Source organism: Lycorma delicatula, chromosome 5 (assembly GCF_047948215.1).
Source record: "Lycorma delicatula isolate Av1 chromosome 5, ASM4794821v1, whole genome shotgun sequence".
Classification (NCBI taxonomy): Eukaryota; Metazoa; Arthropoda; class Insecta; order Hemiptera; family Fulgoridae; genus Lycorma; species Lycorma delicatula.
In genome coordinates, this window is record NC_134459.1 from 170,174,997 (window position 1) to 170,196,498 (window position 21,502).

General features: G+C 29.3%; 1 protein-coding gene across 2 annotated transcripts in view; it reads right to left on the minus strand.

Moving 5' to 3' along the window:
• Positions 1-21,502, minus strand: part of LOC142325584 (uncharacterized) — a 43,025-nt gene that overhangs the window by 11,699 nt on the left and 9,824 nt on the right. Inside the window, exons 3-4 of one of the 2 annotated variants that reach the window (XM_075367506.1) lie at positions 16,643-16,848; positions 11,325-11,372 (exon numbers count right to left, since the gene is read on the minus strand). In XM_075367506.1, the coding sequence (XP_075223621.1) occupies positions 11,325-11,372; positions 16,643-16,848 (254 nt within the window). The remainder of the gene's footprint in view (positions 1-11,324; positions 11,373-16,642; positions 16,849-21,502) is intronic. The other variant, XM_075367507.1, reaches the window with a different exon arrangement.

Below are 21,502 nucleotides of genomic sequence, written 5' to 3' on the forward strand. Positions count from 1 at the left end.
TTTTTTATCACTTAATTTTTTTTAATTTTATCGCTTTGTAATAACATAATTCAAAGAAACTTCAACATGGAAAAACAAAATGCCTCTCTAATGACAGCAGTCTTTTAAAAACATTTAAAAGAACTTATGTACACTATTTACAAATTTTATTATTATTTTTTTTAATTATTCAGATCTTATAGTAATTCAGGGAAAAACCAGTCCAGGCACATATGTATAACATAATATTACAGAACTGGTCTTGTTTACAGACCTAAATACAAATAATTCTATAAATTAAATTTATTTAGTAAATATCAGGTGTTATTTTATAGCAATAATGGAAAACTTATAAATTTTGGAAAATAGCTTAACTTTATAATGAGGCAATTCACAAAAAGGCTTAGTATTCCACTGGAATCGACGTAATTTGCTCTATATGACCAGTTTTATACTGAAAAATAAGGCAAAAAAAAGATGGTTTAATTAACATTACACAGGCATCAAAACAAGTCTCAAAGCCCAACTGCACATATGCTTAATTCATTGTAAGACTAGCAAAAAGAAGTGAAATTACAGATTGGCAGGATTATGAATGCTTACATCAGATGATCAAAATATTAAATTCAATAAGAATTTAATATAATTCATTATATTTTTATTAATTAAAAAAAAAAGGTAAATAAATAAAACTTAATAAATAACTTAAATATTTAGAAAATATTTTTTTTCTTTTTTAAAGTTCTTGAAAATAAACAAAACTAAAAAATTTACTTTTTAGTATCGGAATTGTATCATAGTAAAGTATAAGAAAGCCTAGTGTTACTTATAAAATTATTCAATCACAGTGTTTTGTGAAATTTATTTTTGATAATTTACTTTTCATTTTATCTTGCAGAAAATGTTATAAAGTAAAATACAGTAAGCGTTATTTTTTTTATATTTATTTCAATTTTCATTTCATATTGAATTATGCATAATTCAGTTTAGTTTTTTCTTCATTTGAGAATTATTAAAATCAAAAAAATTAATTTAATTAAATTTTATTAATATATATATATAAACTTTTTTTGTTGTTTGGGAAATGAATTATAATTTCAGTAAATTATAACTTAAAAAGACTGCCTCCATTGTTCTGACAGAATATTAAACCATACATTTTTAAAACCACTGAATAATATTAAAAAACAAATGGAAAAGTATATGCAATTAGCAATGTAACTGGTGGGTTGCAAAGCTGTAGGAGTGATGTTTGGTGATGATGCACATGTGGTGTCATCACATAGTTTCAAGGTTATAAGAATATACTTAATATCCGATGTTAAACCCCCCTCAATCAGATCTCCAGGAGGGGGGTATAATAGGGCTTTATCCACATAAGGAAGTTCTAGGGAAGAAAGGGCAGACTTTTTTTTTTGAATTACTATAAGTTCTGAATAATTAAAAAAAAAATAAAATTTGTAAACAGTGTACATAAATTCTTTTAAATGTTTTTTAAAAGACTGCTGTCATTAGAGGTATTTTGTTTTTTCCACGTTGAAGTTTCTTTGAATTATGTTATTACAAAGCGATAAAATTAAAAAAGGGCAAAAAAAAACACACCAAGAAGATGAAAAAAAACCATTAAGAATCAGAACATGGAATTTCTTAACACAGTTACAAAGTGGGAAACTTGAGAATGCAAAAATGAGATGGTCAAAAATAATTTAGACACTTGGTAGAGTGAAATGAGATGGAAAGGAAATGGAGATATCAAATGAGGTTTTTCAGTTTTAATTTTAAGAAGCAGAAAGGTATAGTAGTAATGGAGTGAGTGCATACTGATAAATAAGAAACTGGTAGGAAAAGTATTCAAGGTTGAGTTATGTTGATGAAAGGGTGATGATGAGGATAAAGGGAGAAGATAAAGATATTGTAATAATTCAAGTGTACATGCTAAACACTAAGCACACAGATGAGAAAGTAAAACAGTGTCATGAAAGGATAGAAGAGTGAATAAGGAAAGAAAAGAAGGGGGCATGAATAGTGGATACTAGGCGATTGGAATGGTTGACGAGGGAGGGGAAAACAAGACTGTGAGAAAATATGATTTATGAATTAGAAATGAAAGACGAGAGGTTGATTAGATTCTGCATAGAGAAGGAATTAGTGTTGGAAAACACCCTGTTTGAAAATCATAAAAGAAGAATATACGAGGGTATCATGAATGAACAGAGAAAAATAGCAAATTGATTACATATGATACAACAAAGATTTACTAAAGAATGCTAAGGCTTCTCCAGGTGTAGAAATAAATTCAGATCACAATCTAGTAATCTAGTTGTGGCTAAAGTGAACATACGCTCAAGAAAATTAGGAGTGGCAGGAAAAGAGATTACTATGATTTGGTGAAGCTAAGGTAACAGGACATGGAGAAAGTAATGCTGGAAAAAATGAGAATGGGAGATAAACCAAGTAATGCAGATAAGTGGATGAAAATTAAGAAAAAGCAGAGACAATAGGGTTTAAAAACAGGAACAATATGAAAAGTGAAGGTTACAAGTAAAATTTTAGAAAAGATGAACGAAAGGAGAAAGTGGAAAAATGTACAAACAGAAGGTAGAAGGAAATATAGAAATGTTAAATAATGAACTAAAAAGGGAAACTGAGAAAGATCATGAAAAGTGTCTTGAGGAAAAATGTACAGATAGAAAATTTTGAAAAAGAAGAGATATGAGCTAATGTATAAAGAAGAATCAGAAATAATTTTTAAAGAGAAATGGGGATAGAAAATGTATCGGATAGAGGCAAAAAAATGGGAAACACTGAGAAGGAGGAAATAAAAACAGATGGGTAGAATACATAGCAGATTTATGTGCATTAGGAGAAAAGCCAATAGAAATAGATACAGGAGTGGAAGAAGAGTACAAAGTTTATGAAGATCAAAAAGGGTACAGTGTATTAAAAAGTTGAATTAATGAGGCAATTAAAATGATTTAAAAAGGAAAGGCTGAGGAATGTGAGGAAATACTAATTGAACTGTTCAAATAGTGTGTCTCCTACTAGACAGGAAAATTGATATTACTAGGTCTATGCAATGGAAAACTTGAAGAAGGAAAGTGACCGGAGGATTTCCAGGATAAAATAATGGTACCAATAGAAAAGAAAAGAAATACAAAAATGTGTGAAGAACATAGAACTATTAGCCTATTATCACGTGCTGCTAAGGGTTAGCTAATCACAAGCAACTATGGGCTATTAAGGGTTCTAAATAAAGAGGATATACAATAATGGCAGTATTGAGGAAGAAAAGTGTGGTTTTAGGTGTTGAACACGTGACGTAATAGGGCTGCTAAGAGTAGTAGGTAAGAGATACATGAAAAAGTGGCAGAGAGTGCATGTTGCATTTGTTGATCTAGAAAAGGCATTTGAGAGAATTAGATTGGATAAATTATTGCTAATTTTGGAAAAGATGGGAGTTGACTGGGAAGACAGGTTGTAAAAGCCTATCTTCCCAGTGTATAAAACAGCTGTACTATAACCAGAGAATAAAAATGAGGGTAGGAGACGAATAACAGTAAGAATAGAGATTGGAAGGTGAGTGAGACAGGAATGCTGGATGTCACCAATGCTATTTAGTATATATCTGGAAAAAATAATTAAACGCCGTATGAAAGGAAAAGAGTAATAAAGATTGGGGGGGGGGGAAATAGAATGTATATGTTTTGTTGATGACATGGTGGTACTGGCAGAGAGCCCAAGTATTCTAAATGAAATGCTTAATGACTTGAATGAAGCTTGCAAGTCAGGGTATGAGGATCAACAAAAGAGAAAATGTATGGTATTAGGAGGAAAAGAGACCCACCAGGTTGGTCTAGTGGTGAACTTGTCATCGCAAATCAGCTGATTTCAAAGTCAAGAGTTCTAAGGTTCAAATCCCAGTAGAGGCAGTTACTGTTATACAGATTTGAATATTAGATTCTGGATACTAGTGTTCTTTGGTGGTTAGGTTTCAATTAACCACACATCCAGTTGAACTGACACTGTACAAGACTACAGTTCACTTACATTCATACACATCATCCTCTGAAGTATTACCTTACAGTGGTTCTGCAGGCTAAACAATAAAAGAGAGATGGAAAGGAAGAGAGGATTGAGATTAAGACGGGAAATGTAGTTTTAGAGCAGGTGAAGAAATTTCATTACTTAGCTTTATAACTGATGACCTGACTTGCACAGTAGAGATTAAAACAAAAATATCAACAAGTAAACAGGCATTTAATAAGAAGAAAAGACTGCTGAGAGGAAAGTTAAATTTAGCATTAAGTAAGAAATTAAAGAAATGTTTTATTTGAAGTGTGATGCTCTATGGAGCTGAAATGTGGATGATGAGAAAAGTAGATAGAAAGTTAAAGCATTTGAGATGTGGGTGTAGCGCAGAATGATATATGTCACATGGAAATACCATGTAACAAATAGTAGGAGAATCAGAGAGAAGAGGAAAATGATACATATGAAAATGTAAGAAGAAATGGAACTAACTAGGAAATTGTATGAGGTGTTTAATAATGAATGTGATAGATGGCTTGGCGAATGGAAGGAAAGGAAGATATTTCAAATGATGAATGGGATTATGGAAAAAAGAAAATATGTTGAAGCAAAGAGGTTAACAAGAGATAGATCAGGGTGGAGACCAGCAGCTGTGAATTGGAGCAGCAGGGTGGAGAACAGAACACTATGAATGGATAAATGAATACTTTATTAAATTAATACATAAAAATCTCCCTCTATGAATCATGAGACCTTGCTGATGGTAAGGGGGCTTGAGTGCTGTGACACAGAATAGCTGGACCAAAGGTGCAACCATATCGTAGAGTTATCTGTTGAGAGCCAGACAAAGGAATGATTCCTGAAAAAAGGCAGCAGCTCTTTCAATAATTGTTAAGGACGTAGGTCAGGAGGACTTATATGGCCAAATCAACATCACTCAATCTTCTGATTACTGTGCAGCTGAAAGCAATGGAAAACTGCAGCTGTTTTTTTTCCAAGAAAATGTAGCTCTCTGCATTTTCATGTAACAACGATGGAGGCACCTTCCTTGGTAAAATATTCCGAAGGTAAAGTAGTCCTCTGTTCGGATCTCTGGTGGGAACCACTAAGAAAGGGGTTACCAGAAAGTTAAAAAAATAATATTTTACAAGTCGGAGTGTGGAATGTTAGAAGTCTAAAAAAGGTTGGTAGGTTAGAATACTTAGAGGGAAATGGATAGGTTAAATTTAAATGTAATAGGAATTACCAAAGTTCAGTGGGAAAAAGAAAACGACTTTTGGTCAGGTGATTTTAGAATAATTAACTCATTTAAAATGAAGGGCAGGCAGGAGTAGGTTTCACAATGAACAAGAAGAGAATAGAGTATTTTAAAATGCAAAGCATTAGAATCATTGTAATAAGGATAAAATCAAAATCAAAGCCAACAATGATTGTTAACGTCTACATGTCTACAAGTGCCCATGATAATGATGATGATGAGGAAAGCGTGTATATGAAGAAACTGATGAAGCAATTAAACACATAAAAAAGGGATGAAAATTTAATAATAGTTGGAAATTGGAATGCAAGCATTGGTAATGGCAAGGAAGGAAATATTGCAGGCGACTACAGGCTGGTCAAAAGGAATATAAGAGGGCAAAGAATGGGAGAATGTTACAAACAAAATTCTTAAATCAGCAAAAGCAAACTTATGTGGAACAAAGAGAACTGGTAGAAAACCTTGGATATGAGAGGATATATTGCAGCTGATGGATGAACGAAGAAAGTGTAAGAATGCTAGAGATGAAGAAGGGAAAAGGAACTATTGACAATTAAATACTATAAACGGGAAGTGCAGCTAAAGAAAAACAAACCAACATACTTGGCATTTATAGACCTAGAAAAGGCTTTCGATAACTGAGACTGGAATAAAATGTTTAGCATTTTAAAAAATTTAGGGTTCATGTCTACAGATAGACTTACAGGAACCAAACTGCAACAGTAAAAATTGAATAACATAAAAGCAGTAATAAAAAAAGCAAGTCTGACAAGGATGTTCCCTATCCCTGTTACTTTTTAATCTTTATATAGAACTGGCAATATAACAGTGCAAGGTGAAAATATAAAGATGTTATGGTTGCTGATTATATAGTAATTCTTGCCGAGAGTAAAAAGGACTTAGAAGAAACAATGAATGGCATGAATGAAGTTCTACGCAAGAACTACCACATGATAATAAACAAGAACAAAACGAAAGTAATGAAATTTAGTAGAAATAATGTAGATGGACCACTGAATATAAAAATAGGAACAGAAAAGATTAAGGATGTAAAAGAATTTTGTTATTTGAGAAGTAGAATTACTAAAGATTGTTGAAGCAGGAGCGATATAAAATGCAGGTAAGTAATGTTTTGAATACGTAAAATAGACTGTTACGGATGTAGGATGTATAATTTTATTTCCAGTAATAAATTATAACGATATGAACACAGCCAAAAAAATTTCTCCAGTTTTTTAAAATTCTTTCAAAATATTTGCGTGATGGGGTACTTAAACTCCTAAATTTTTGACTAAGATTTTACTAATAAATAATTTAAAGCATACCGAAGCAAGTCATTAACAACTAATCTTCTACTAAAAAGTTACTGCTGTAAACTACAGAAATGCTGAAAAATTATTAACATATAGCTTGTAATGTGATAAAGAATTCAGATATTTACACAGATAAAGAATTTAACATTCTAAACTAACTGCATAGAATATAAGTGCCAGTAAAATAAGCTTATTTAATAATGCATTTCTCTATAACAATTAAGATACTAAATTGACTAGGTATAGAAGATTAATATTAAATATTAAAATAACAAAGATTATAAAAATGTATTCAGATAATCTTTTTTGACTAGTGGAAGTAAAATTAATATTTTATTGTTTGTACTTCAGTACATGCTTTGTCCATGCTATATGGTTACTTGCATTTCCAGTCACAGTAAGGGGATATTTTAACCAGTCATGGCTCGCTTTGCTTGCTGTCCTGTCTAGCCAGAGGGCTCTCCCTCCTGGACCCTGATGTTGTTCATTAAACTCATGCTTGTAAGAATAATAATGAAAAATAAAAATTAAAGCTTGTTCAATTTATAAAAAATTTTGGTGTATTGTAATTTCTTCAGAGTAACTTGGTCAGTACTTGACCTGAAACTTTGAGCGATCAAAGAATGTGGATTTCAAAACAGTCAGCCTACATCTTAGTTACCCATAACTTTGTACAGGTAAAAATGTATTTTTTCAGTTCTTAACGTTACACAACAAAAGCCAATATAGAAGATGAACATATTTCATTTCTCAATTTAAAAAAAAAAAATTTAATTGCTTTTATTTTATGTTTTTTGTCAAGGCAGTTGCAGTCAATCATGTTGCACATACAGTAACAGTGGCTGTGTTTGTTGAGCTGAAAATGGTTTTTAGTTATTTATTTGAAGAGTACTTGCAAGCCCCAATTTAGTGAATATCTCATTTATTATAATCGGAAATACCTTTCTTTAGCCCTTTTAAGATCAAATTTTGAAAAATCTAGAAATTGGTTTTTAGATAATTACATGAAAATTACACAAACCAAAAATGATAATTACATGAAAATTACACAAACCAAAAATCAAATTGATATCTTCATTTATAATAGAGAGATTAAAAAATCCAGGTTTTAAAAAAATTCAAAATCCATTTTAACCCTTTAAACTCCGAACTTCAAGAAACTAGAAATTAGTTTTTAGATAATCACATGAAGATTAACACACAAGTTTGATATCTTCGTTTGTTAGAGAAATTAAAAAAATAGTAAATTTCATTGTTACTCCATTTTAATCTTTAAACTCGACATTTCAAATATCCTTTCTTAGTGAGAACTTCCACTGTTAAGAAGAACAAGCATACAAATTTTCATCAGTAGTTTTAACCAGAAGTTTATGAATCAGTCAGTCAGGACAAACCATGCTTTTTACATATATATATTCATATATATCAGTATAATGAATCATTTTATATAGGTGGGTAAATCAAATATTAACAGGATTTTATTCTTAAAAAACTTTATTTATTGAAAAATAAAAGGTAAATATAATTTATTTTTCTACATAGTTTCCTGCTTTAGAAATACATTTTCCTAGTGAGGGAAGGTTATTTATCGCTGCCATCGTAGAATGAAGCTGGTTGTATCAAGAGCCAATTGTGCACGAATCCCTCCATGTCCTTGTCATTGTCAAATCGTTGCCCTCCTAGAGCTTCTTTAAGCAGCCCAAACAAATGAAAATCACAAGGGAACAGGTCCGAGCTGTAGGGAGGATGATCAAGTTGAGCCCAGCGTATTTCTTCTGGTTTTGAGACATTTAGAGTTGCAGTATGGGGCCTGGCGTTGTCATGTAGGATGGCCTCTCGAATCGATTGGTCTCATCTTTTACGGCTATATGCTGTAAAACCTCGTTCAGCTGCTCACAGTAGTAAGTAGTATAGATTGTGTGTGCTCATGCAAAAAATCAATGAACAAAATGCCTCGACAGTAAAAAAAAAACAGTTGGAAGAACCTTGCCAGCTGACAGTGAAGTCTTGGTTTTCACTGGGGTTACCTTCCCTTTCCTCTGCCACTCCACACTGGCTTGTTTCGACTGGGGAAGTGACGATCGAATGAAGAGGTGGCTTGTTTCGCAGGTGATGATCCGAGTCAACAATGCATCACCTTCTTTCACAAATCTTGCTGTAAGCTTGACAGACCTCCAAACGTCTGAACTTCTGATCTGCAGTCAAAAGGCAAGGGAGCCATCTGGCACACACTTGCAGAACTGTAGGTCATTTGTGATGATCGCTTGACAGCTCCAATAACTTATTCCGACCTGTTCTGCAATTTCAGATACTCTTATCCATTGATCGTCTTTAAGAATGTCTCGTACTGGACATATGTTTTTGTCTGTAATGCTGGTCCGAGGACAGCGATCGTGTTCCTGATTTTCACTTGTTCCCATCCTTCCTTGAACTCTTTATGCAATGCAAACACACAAGTCCTTGACAATGTTTGGTCCCCAAACTGTGCAGTCAATCTTTGGAAAATTTCCGTTGCTTGAACTCCTTCACAAGCAAGAAATGTTATAATTATGCGTTGCACAGTGGAGGGGTGCACTTGTTGCTCCGACATCTTGAGCGTTACTGATAAATTGGTTGGTAATGTGGAATGGCTGGCTCTCCCCACTTCTAATGACCCCACTCATGCATCCTAGAAGCGTGGGCCCAGTCCTACCAACCGCAGACGCTTAGGAACAAAAATCCTGTTTATAGTTGATTTATCCTCATATAACGATTCAGAAGGAAAGGGAAATAATTTGCAAACTGACTTTTGAGCTTGAAAGTTCATACACACATATATCTGAAAACGCTTTGTTATAGAGTAATGGTTAGTAAAATATTTTGCCCAATTTCAGCCTCTCCAATGAAATAAGGTCATACAGAAATTTTTAAGGCATTGTATAATGAGTAAACTTTATGATTTCTCATGTTTTGACCTGAAAAATCAGATAAAACAGGTCTGAAAACAGTATCTTCCATAGTTTTCATATCAGATATAAAACAGAAAAATTTGATGATAAAAATTTTTTTTTTAGGTTTTAAGTACAACAATTTGTAAAACGAATAATAAATGCATAAATGTTATTATCAAAACTTATAGAGAATTTAATTCTGAAAAATTTGATGTAATTCTGTATGAAAACAAAAAATTTAATTTTTATAATTAAAAACAAGACTTAGTTTTGCCATTCACATGTAAAAAACACATAGCTGTAATTGTGCAACCTTGATTGAAATATAAAATATAATATTTTTTACTCTTTGCGATTATTATTGTAGCAAAATCTCTGTGCAACAAATACTGTACCAATTAAGCAGTAAGCTTACTAACAAAGTAGAGATACTGAGGATTTATTAAAAAGATGTGGCATTGTAAACTGTACTTCTTAGTTATTAACATAATTTAAGTTTACTTCTTTAATTAAGTTGGTATCAGTGTAAAGTTCAATAAAAACACTATTATATTTTCTTATTACCCTTTCTTCATTAGTTAGCATGTATATATATAAGACAATCTTTCACAATGCAAAGGGGTTCAATGCAATTTGCAATTTGTTCTTTTACACATCTGACCCAATCTTTCATGCAGCCACATATATAAATCACCTCTGACCCAATCTTTCATGTAGCCACATATATAAATCGCCTAAGTGTTAGAAACATCAGTAAGAATTGATTTTTCTAAGAATAACGGTGTAGTAATGTTAAAAATGCCTCTACTGATGTATTAATAATAATAATAATTACATTATGTTTAAACATAACACATTACTTATTTATTGTACACATTTTTTTTTCAATATCTTTATTTGTTAAAAATTTCCCTTAAATTATTAAGAAACTCATTGTTATATGAATCATTTTGAATAATGGCACCAATTATTGTTTTTCCTATCAATTCAATTACAATATAAAACCTTGTTTTGTTTGTGAACATAATGATTATGCAACTACTACTTTGCAAATAATCATATTGTTTTTTGTTAAAAACTTGTATTTTTTGGAGGGAAAATAAAACCAGTGTACAAATTATTTAAACAATTCAAACTAATGTTAAAATAAAACTTATTTGTTATTTTATTAAACTATATGTATTTGTTAGTTTCTGGCAAGAATAGTAATAGGAAGATAACATGATAACAATTTATTTGTTTCAAACATGGATTTTGAAATTTTTTCCCATTTGGCTAGTTTAATATCTAAATAAGAAAATAAGAGTCAATTATATTCTGTTAAAAAATCTTTCTAAAGTGAGGTCATTAAATGTGTAGCCACTAATGTGTGACTTTCTGCATGTAACATTACATCATTTTGTCGGCCTATATTCTCAAAATATTTTAATTTTTCATAAATAACAGCATGATTCTCAGATTAGTGTTATTTTGATCTTATAATTAAATTAAAAAGGGAGCTGATCTAACTTATCAGAAAAAAAATTATTTTCTAATATATTTTTAAAAATTAATTAAAATTATTAAAAGACAATCTTTCAAATGGATTAGAAATGATAACCTAGTTATGTCAATATAAACAATTAAATTTATCACGCGTAAAAATATTCCACTAATATTCTGAAGTTTGATTTTTAAACAATAATAAAAAAATGAAACGAATAATATAAAGCACGAGATAAAAACAAAGCAAAAGAACCATAATGTCCCAAAGTAATAAACATTTTACACCACAAAGTAAAAATGCATCGATTTTTATGTAAAAATAAAACTTACACGTTTGTGACATTCTAAAATAAGCATCTTTAAGCATCCAATACTGTGCTGCATAATAAAAACAAATACATTAGTTTTAATATAGAAATAAGTACAAGGAAAAAAAATTGTAATAATTTAAATCTGATATTAAAATTTAATCGATTTTACTTGCACATATAAATATGTAGTTATACTTACATATATAAATAAAATAATACACTGAAGGTACAATTAATAATTTTATGACCATAATATTAATACACCTAAAACAATAGGAACAATATATTGTTAACATAAATAATCATTAGCCTTGGTCTCAGTCTGACACAATCTTTTTCATCTTTAATTAATATACTTTCATCCCCTCCCCTACTTAAAAGGATACTACAATACTATTATATAATAAAAATTGCTCAATAACTAAAAATACTACTCATCATAAACTTTGTAATTAATAATTAACAAATAAATTCAATTAATTAGGTAAAATTTATGTATACAACGATGTAAATTAGACATTCCTAAGTGAAGTATCCATCATTTTTCTAGAATTTGGTTTTTGATCTTTTCTATGAAAAAATTACAATTTAGAAATTGAACTGATCATAACTTAGGTACAGCTTCTATATAAACATTTCTTCCATTTGTTTTAACAGTTAATACATAATTCATTTTTTATGATGTATATTTTGAATATACATCATAAATATATGTATATATTTTGTATTTTTAGAGTCAAAAGTCTAACAAAATAAAATAACAACAATACTTCCAATTATGCAAAAATTCATTAACTACAATATTTAATCAGTCAACACTAAACTTTGCTACTCTAAGACTTTTTATAATCAGTGTATCACTCAGATGACATTCATTTTGGTCAAAGGATCATATATAAAGACAGAATCTCATTGTCACAGATATCTCTTCCATAAAGCTTGAATCTTTCATAATGGCAATATATGTAGCTATTTTGATAAGCTATTCTGTAAATATAAATAAGATTGCAGCATAAAACCTTTTAGATATGAAAGTACAAGCTAAATAGAGCTAGTCAACTTCTTTATAAAAAAAATACCCGCAGCATGAACCGATTGCAGTATTACCAAACATTTATGTATGAAACTTCCTTATTATTCAGAACATAAGATACATAAAGAAATTAAAATTTAACAGTGATGTTAATTTTGCAAACCTGTGCAATCATTCATTGCAGTACAACTTTATCTCACAACTTTGGTAATGGAATGGTGGCTACAACAGACTAATCAAAAAAGTTACAAATTGAAAAAATAAATAATGTCCCGTAATTATTCTTCACTCCCACATTTTAGGATGAAAACCATTTCACAAGACCATATGAAATTAGGTAGTCCCAAATTAATTAAGTTTTTAAAAATTTGTTAAATTTAATTTTTTCAAATAATTAAAAAATAACTATTTTCCAACTTGAATAATACTATTTCTATCTTAATTACAGTAACGACGTAGTACAACGAAAGTCTAAATTTTGACCAATATATGGTTTATATGATACAAATGTCTCCCGAATCAAATAAATAGATTTTCTTGATTATTCCAGTTCCAAAGTTTTCGAAACTTCTAAATTCATACTTTTACTCACATTTTTACCAGATTATTTATTCTTAATCTAGTTTTGTAACAATTCTTTCTAAATTATATAATTTCAAAGTACATCTTAAGAATATAAATATATCATAATTTTTATAATCTCCCACCAACCTCTTTTTCTTCTGATATTTCATAGCTGTTTACATGAAGATAAGTTTTCTGATTAGGTACTTCAAACTAAACTTGCTTATCCTGAATTTATAAGATTTTTTATAAAATTGCTATTCATTAAACAGTAAAGCCTACATATAGTTTTATCGTCAAAAATTTAAAGAATATTTAAATTAAATGATTAAGGAAATTATTAGCAGCACTGCACAAAATAAAAATAAGTAACAGAACCTGAAGAAATTAAAATTAATCACATTAATTAAAAAAAAATTATTTTTAAAAATTTGTACTCACAACTTGTTCATAATAATACTGCAGTTTGTACCTAGGCTTAAAAAAACAACATACTAGAAACATGCAAAAACTATTTTTTTTTTTTTTTTAATCAAGTTATAGAAATGGGAATGTTTTAAAAAGGCAAGAATAATGAAAAACTCATTCAATAAATATATAATATTAAAAAATTTCTCTAACTAAGATAACGTTGTACAAAAAAAAAAGATTTTATAAATTTCTTCTGAAAATACAGATCTGGGAAATGGCATAAAAATAATTAGATTTAAATTGCGCATCATGAAACTAAAAAGGAAATAGAAGTGGATGATCATGAACTCAACACTCATTTAAGGGGTCATAAACAACTTTAACACAATTTCTATATCAGCTATTAATATGAGATAGACATAATTAATTGTAAAAAAAATTTTAATTTTAACAACACCAGAACAAGTTTTAGTAATTTAATAAATACATTATCATAATATTAATAGCTAATGAATCATTAAAAAAAAAAAAAAAAGTAAAAAGGTTATCGACAGATACTTCTTTGATTGCCAGAGCCTTGTACCAATGATAAATACTGCTTCCTGATTTTACATTCTTTCTCTTTCTTACTCGACAAAAATTTTCTATAATATCACAAAATCTTTTAATATTTATAATATTAAAAATTCTTGATTTCTTTGCACCAAAAATGAAAAATTTCAATTTTCTTTTTAATGCTTTTTGAAAAATCACATTTTTCATCACATATATATCACAGTGAAGGGCACTTTTACAGTATTCCTGATTGACTGTCTGCTCTCTACGGGCAAAAGAAAACCATTAAACATTATATTCACATTCAACCACTTCGCTGTCACACTTTTTTCAGTCATGTCGAACTTGGACTCTTCCATTATGATGATTGTGTCTTTGATTCAGGGTCATACCCATAAATCCATGATTTATCACCTGTAATTTCTCTATTTAACAAATCTGGGTCAGTTTCAGCTAGATCAGTTCTTGGGACCTTTGAAGTTAAGTGTTTTTTCTTCAGGTCTAACAACAACTTCAGAATGAATTTCACAAACACTTTATGCATATTCAAATCCAATGAAATTTGACAACGCGTAGAAATTTAAATTAAGTTCATCAGCCATCTCCCTAATTTTAAGTCTCCGGTCTGAGTTTACTGAATTGCATACTTTCACACTGTTTTTGTTTGTTTTTGAAGTGGAGGCCAGCCTAACTGGGAGTCATCTTCAACTGATTTGCGACCATCTTTGAATCCATTGAACCAGATAAAAACATTTGAGTAGCTCAGACATTTACACCTGAAAGCTGTTTAAGAGTTCACAGAAGCTGATTAACTGACTTATAAGCAAAATTTGATACTTTCATTTGTTCATCCATTTTGTGAAATCAATAATTTGTCGATAACTGAAAACACATCTTCACCTATCAGAATGTTACTCTTTACTGAACAAAGATATCGCAGTGATCTTTTCAGGACGTTTAAAAGACAATACAAGCTTTCCCTTCCATTCCTGGAGGCAAACCTTCCCCCTCCTATTGAGCAGTGGCAGCAAAAATTTCCCAATCACATCTCATATGAGCACAAAAAATTCAATTTAAGAGAGGTGTATTAGTATATGAGTATAAGTTAAAAAGTAAAAATGAAATTTACTATTTCAATGTCCCTCCAACTTCTACACACTTGCTCAATTTTTTTTATAAGCTTTTAAATTCCTTTCCAGAAGTAACTTCTTGGGTTTGATGTGCAGCCAGTTTTACACTATTTCTATGAATTTTCAAACAGAATGGAAATGATTCCCTTGCAGCGTTTCTTCCTGTGAGCCAGAATTACTTAAGTTGCTTACAGCAGGTCAGAATGTATAGCGGGTGGTCTGGAGCTCAACACCAACACTTTTAAAATAAAGGTTGGTGGTATGAGGTCAAATACTATCATAAATTACACCTTTCAAAAGTTTACTACGTCTGGACCTTGAATTTTTCCTTCAGTGATTGCAGTGGTTCTCAGTTGTTTTCAATGTTCACCATTTGACTTGTATGCGTGAAGTGAATAAAAACTGGGTCTCTTTTATATTTTACAATTTTATCATAAAAATTCTGAAACATGCGAGTGAATATTTTTTCTGTATGAAACGAAGGATACTTCTAGACTAAACTTCATTGCTTACTCAGGTTCTTGATGGGATCCACATCACATCAACACTTACTACTTGCTTCAGAAATGATCCTTCTTAATTTCATGTTTCTAGAATGCTTAGAAATTCTTCTGGAAAAATTTTAAATGATTCTTTTTTTTGTTATATGATACTGATATCATATATCAGTATATATTATGTACTTTATAAAAATTTAATGAATTTCTTATAATTGAAAATATTGAGACAAAGCTAATATTCAATTCACTTACAACTTTAATTTGTCAATTATTGTGAATCATTTGTCTAACTGCTTTCATATTATCATTATTCTTTCAAGTCAAAGGCCTACCTTTTTGTTGTTTATTAGAGATCCTACTTTTTTAAGACCACCAATCCATTCATAGGTCTTGCTTCCACTCCTTAAATGACTCTCTCCAGATTGCTGCTATGTTCTATGAGTTTTCTCTGCTGGTTTTACTCCCCTTCTAAATTGAGAAACTGCATCACTAGTCACATTTCTTCCCTGGTGCAATCATATGAAAAACAATCACTAAATCGACTTTAAATGAAAACTAGAAACAGCAAATAATGAAACTATACTTCCAATGGACAGATGATAAGTGGGTGTGATTTACAGCAAAACAGTCACTGTAGTGAAACATTTAAAATGGAAGAAAAATAAAAATTTTTCTTACTTTTGGATTTTTCCTCTTATTGCAATATCTCTTATTCCTACACACCACATATAAAAATTTTATTAAATGAAACCAAAACAGATATACTGGCAAGTATAGTCTTATTCAATAAAAATGCTTTTTAAATTCATTATCAGTATTAAGTTATGATATTAACCCACATCAAAGAATGAAAATTCTTGTAATCAATCTTGACAAACTGGGGAGAGAGTAAATTAATATAGTTACATTACAATATTCTTTATAATTAGTCATGAAAGACACATACATGCAATATGTTTTGTTATTAAAACATAATACAAAAATTCATATAAGAAATCACCTTCTTATAAAGTACTATCATACTTGTAGATGTATATTTTTTGGTTTCTTTTAATTAAAAAAAAAAACACGTTTTATAAATAAATCATTTAAGTTTAAAATAAATAAAAATGATTTTTTAATAAACAAAAGAAAAAAAATTTACTTGTCTTAGCTTGGGGTATAAACTGTTGGCAAGGTACAGTGTGATTCTGCAGAACTTCATTGATGGAACGATAGTTGGGCGGATCCACTGTAGATGCAGATGATTTTATAGATTGAGGATCAACACTATTTGACTTCGGATAGCGGATGTAGAAGAAGCTGTCATCTTCAGTTGGAGGTGAAAATGTACTCTGATCCAGGTCGTATCTGGTAATCAGACAACAAAACAATTGTCGTCTATCTACCAATTTACTACCCTTCATCAATTTACTATATCTATTACCAGTGTAAATTACTCATTCTTAAAAACCATTTTCAAAATGATTTAATTAGATATATGAAAATTTTAAACCAACAAATACTTGAGAAATATATTTTTGTTCCTTTAAATGTATGTTGTGAATTACAGAGTAAAAACCCTGCCAATAACAGAGCTCATAATTATTATTTAAACCGTTTGAGATTGTATGATTTTTTGAATCACCATTTACAACAGGTAATATATCAAGAATGTGTGCTGACTACAGTCTGACATTGACATTTAAAATAAAAGGATACAAAATTGGCAAGTTCTTTACTATGAGTTCACAACAATTAAAAAGCACAGTTAGAACAGATTAAATTTATTCCATTTACTCAAAACATAAACTGTTATTCAATTATTCCAATCAATAAAATGTATATATGTAAGAATATAGAATATTATCAAGCAATAAAATAAAAATTTCACCACAACACTACTATATCAGAATAACAGTAAAAACATCAGTTATCTCTAAATTAATGGATGATTCGACTGCTGTGTCAACTGTTGTATGATTCAAGAGATCGATTAATTCCTTGTTTAACACAGTAACAACTTGACTAAGGTTTTTAAATAAAATACAGCCTTTAGAAACAACCAAAGCTCATTTTACTTGTGATTACATTGAAAATAAAATATAGAACATATCCGTTTCCAAGAATATATCTCTTTTTTTTCCTGTTTAGCCTCAGGGAATTACCGTTCAGGTATTAATTCAGAGGATGAATGAAGATGATATGTATGAGTGTAAATGAAGTGTAGTCTTGTACAGTCTCAGTTCGACCATTCCTGAGATGTGTGGTTAATTGAAACCCAACCACCAAAGAACACCAGTATCCACGATCCAGTATTCAAATCCGTATAAAAGTAACTGCCTTTACTAAGACTTGAACGCTGGAACTTTCCACTTCCAAATCAGCTGATTTGGGAAGACATGTTCACCACTAGACCAACCAGGTGGGTTAACAAAGGAATATATATACAAACTCTTATGAATTTAAGATTGCTAAAGTAAAGTTTTATGCTGTTAATAATAAAATGATACACAAGCAAATGATGACCATGGGAGGTCAGTACTTGAAATGCATAATGTAAAATAAATGCAAGATTGGTTAAAATGACTACTCTATCTTTACTTTTCAAAATTCAAATACTGGTGTTCCAAAAACATATACAGTGACTAAATAAACATTAACTGATGTAAAAGAAAATAAACACACGTAGAAGCAAAATATTATATTTATTTACTAGATCGATTAAACCTCTTCAAAGAAAAAAAATTGTAATGAACCAAAACTAATAATCTCATAATCATTAATTAAATGAGTTCTTATCAAATGCCTAATAATTAAATACACTCTATTAGCTAAACAAAGTAAGAACACGCAGATTATTAACATCATTAATTTTATTAATACACGATTCATAACAAATACAAATAATTCTATTTTGCATTTATTCTTATCTATTAGTGAGAAAGGATCATGAAATTACATTTAACAAACACTTGGAACGGTAGAATATATTCCAACTCAAGTGAATATAAGTATAAAAATTATAAATAAATCTGAAATCTGCAAACAAGTTAATACAAGCTCATAAAATTATGCTCACACTTAATAATCATGTCTATAAAAAACATTATCAATAGCCACATGTAAGGTCAGACATAAAATAATAAAACTTTACTACATTTATCTTTAAACACAATGTTACAAGATGATTGGATTATAACAACTTAAAACTTTTAAGAATGCAATAATAATTAATTATCTTCATGTGGATAACCACACTAAAATACCAACATGTAATCATTACAAAAATACTAGAAAATTTAAAAATTACATAATAACACATATTTTAAAATAAATTAAAAATTTTAGGGAAAATAAGCAATAATCTTGTCTTGACATCAATTATTCAGAAAAAAATCCAATAAAACATAAGAAAACCATTATACAAATAATTATATACAAAATTTATGGGTAAATAAAGGAAAAAATAAAATTAAAATACTGATAAATTACAAAATTACAGGACAGCACACAATTAGTAATCTCATTTAAACATTAAATTTTATTAACTTTTTGTATTATAATTTAAGTCATGAAATGCTATAAGCAGTTTTACTTACACTGCAAAAAAAAAATTAAAACACATAAAAATGAATGATTCACTTGCAAAACGGTTGCAAAATGAAGTGAATCATAATTACCACTGTAAATTTTTCAATGAATTCCAAAAAAGTTGCTACATAACAACATTATGTTCAATTTCAGGATAACATGTATGTGTACACGTAAGAATACTTCCAGAATATAACTTATTGTTAAGTATCAAGAATACTTAACATATTCTGCATCACTCACACATTAAAGAAAAATTTGTTGTACCATTTAAGTTTAATACACAAATTATAAAGTAAAGAAGTATATGAATACGTTTTATGTGTGTGTGTGTGTTCAAAAAATAACTCAACCACCATAACACAATAAGTTACTTGTAGCAATAAGCAATAGTACAACTAACAGAAAACTTATACCAATAGTCAATTTTCATGGGTTCGTGCATCATTAGTCTGTACACAATTCTATAATTACATCTAAAAATAACAAAAAAGAAATAAAAACTTAAAAATCAAACACTAACCACAAAATTTATAACTCCACTGCCATTACAGTGTTTATGGTTTTTTTTAGGTTTTATCCTTATTTTTTGTTATTTGTTGATCTAATTACAGAATTGTATACAAACTGATGAGGATCCCACAAATTGACTATTGGTATTAGGTTTTCTGTTACTGTGTTTTAGTGGTAGAATCATTCTTTGAGTCTAATTAGCACAGTGATCGATAAGTTGGTAAAATTAAGCCAGACTGTAATTCTTGGAACAAAAATTGAGGGATATATTTAGTGGTTTTATATGAAATTTGATCTGAAAAATTGAAAAAAAAAAAGAATCCTAAACTACATTTTTACTATTTTTTTTTTGAGAAATGTAGGGTAAAAGACAAAATATTAGGATAAAAAACTACTCCATTTTTGACATAAAATAACTTTTGTTAAATAGGTAATCAATACACAAAAGTGTAAATAAATGTTGTAGAGAATCTGAATTTGAGTAAAATGTATTAAGCCTACAGAAACTAAATACAAACATAAGAATTTCAAAGTTTATTAAAAACTAAACATATCAAAATGTAGCAAATATTAGGTAGTATTAAATTAAAAAAATGTTCACTATTATTAAACAAAAGAATTAAATATTTTAGAAAAATAACAAATACAAATTCAACTAATAAAACCAACTTTCACCAGCTCAAACTTGTTAACAAGTGTTTCTAAACATTTGCTTATGTGAACATTTTTGTTTACTTTCTGCAATAGATTATGTCCTGAAAGTTTGTTGCATTCTTTATGAATAACCCAGTATATAAAAATAAATATATAAAATTAATAGAACATTTCCCTGAAATTTATAAAAAATGCTTTTAAGCAAAAAGACAAACAACATGTAAACCTGAAGATTAAATTAAAATGCATTATCAGCTTTTAGTTATAATATTACTAAATTAACAAAAAGATATAACTGCATCTTTCTTTACTTATTGTGAGAACACTCAAAACACAAGTCGCTGACTCTTATAACAAAAAAATAACGAGATAATTACAAATAATTAAAAAAAACTATGATAATGACCACAGTTATTGTTATTATCTCTTTCTCAGAAAACAAAACATTGTTTTTATTAGAAAATTCTGAGAATTATCCAATACAGATTTTTTTTTAGTTAACAAGAATTTTCCTTGATATTACAAAAGCCCAAGAACAATTGAAACAAGCATATATAAAAATCAACAAATGTAACTTCTAACTATCTAAGGAATCACACTAATCCTGTAATATTATCCTTGCTATTTCCAAATGATGTACCGAGCCATAATCTATTATACAATAAATTAATCATGTTTTTATTTCACAAAAACTCATGAAATATATTAATTTATAATTTAAGAATACTTGACAGACTTGAAGGTGGGAAATACACAGTAATCTAAACATAACAATCAATAACAAGATATACATAAGTAAACAGATGTCCTATGTTTTTAAGTGCATGTAAGTTTGATAATATGTACCAAAAATAGCACACATTTTATTAATAATCAGACTAGGTTAAGTTAAAGAGATTACACAAAATTTAATAATTACAAAGAAAATTCTAATTCTGACTTCTCTGGCTAATAACTAGCTTAATATAAATTTAAAAGCTTTCCTGGCTATAGTTCCTGCAGCAGCAGGAAAGGTAAGTATAGTAGCAAAAAGATAAGTATAAAAAAAACATAAAAGGTAGTATAATAGCAATCGGCCAAAATTTTTGGTAAAAGTTTGCAAATTTTAACATTTGTTTTTATTAGAAAATTCTGATTACAGATTTTTTTTTTGTTAACAAGAATTTTCCTTGATATTACAAAAGCCCAAGAACAATTGAAACAAGCATATATAATAATCAACAAATGTAACTTCTAACTATCTAGGAATCACCCCCTTACAAAA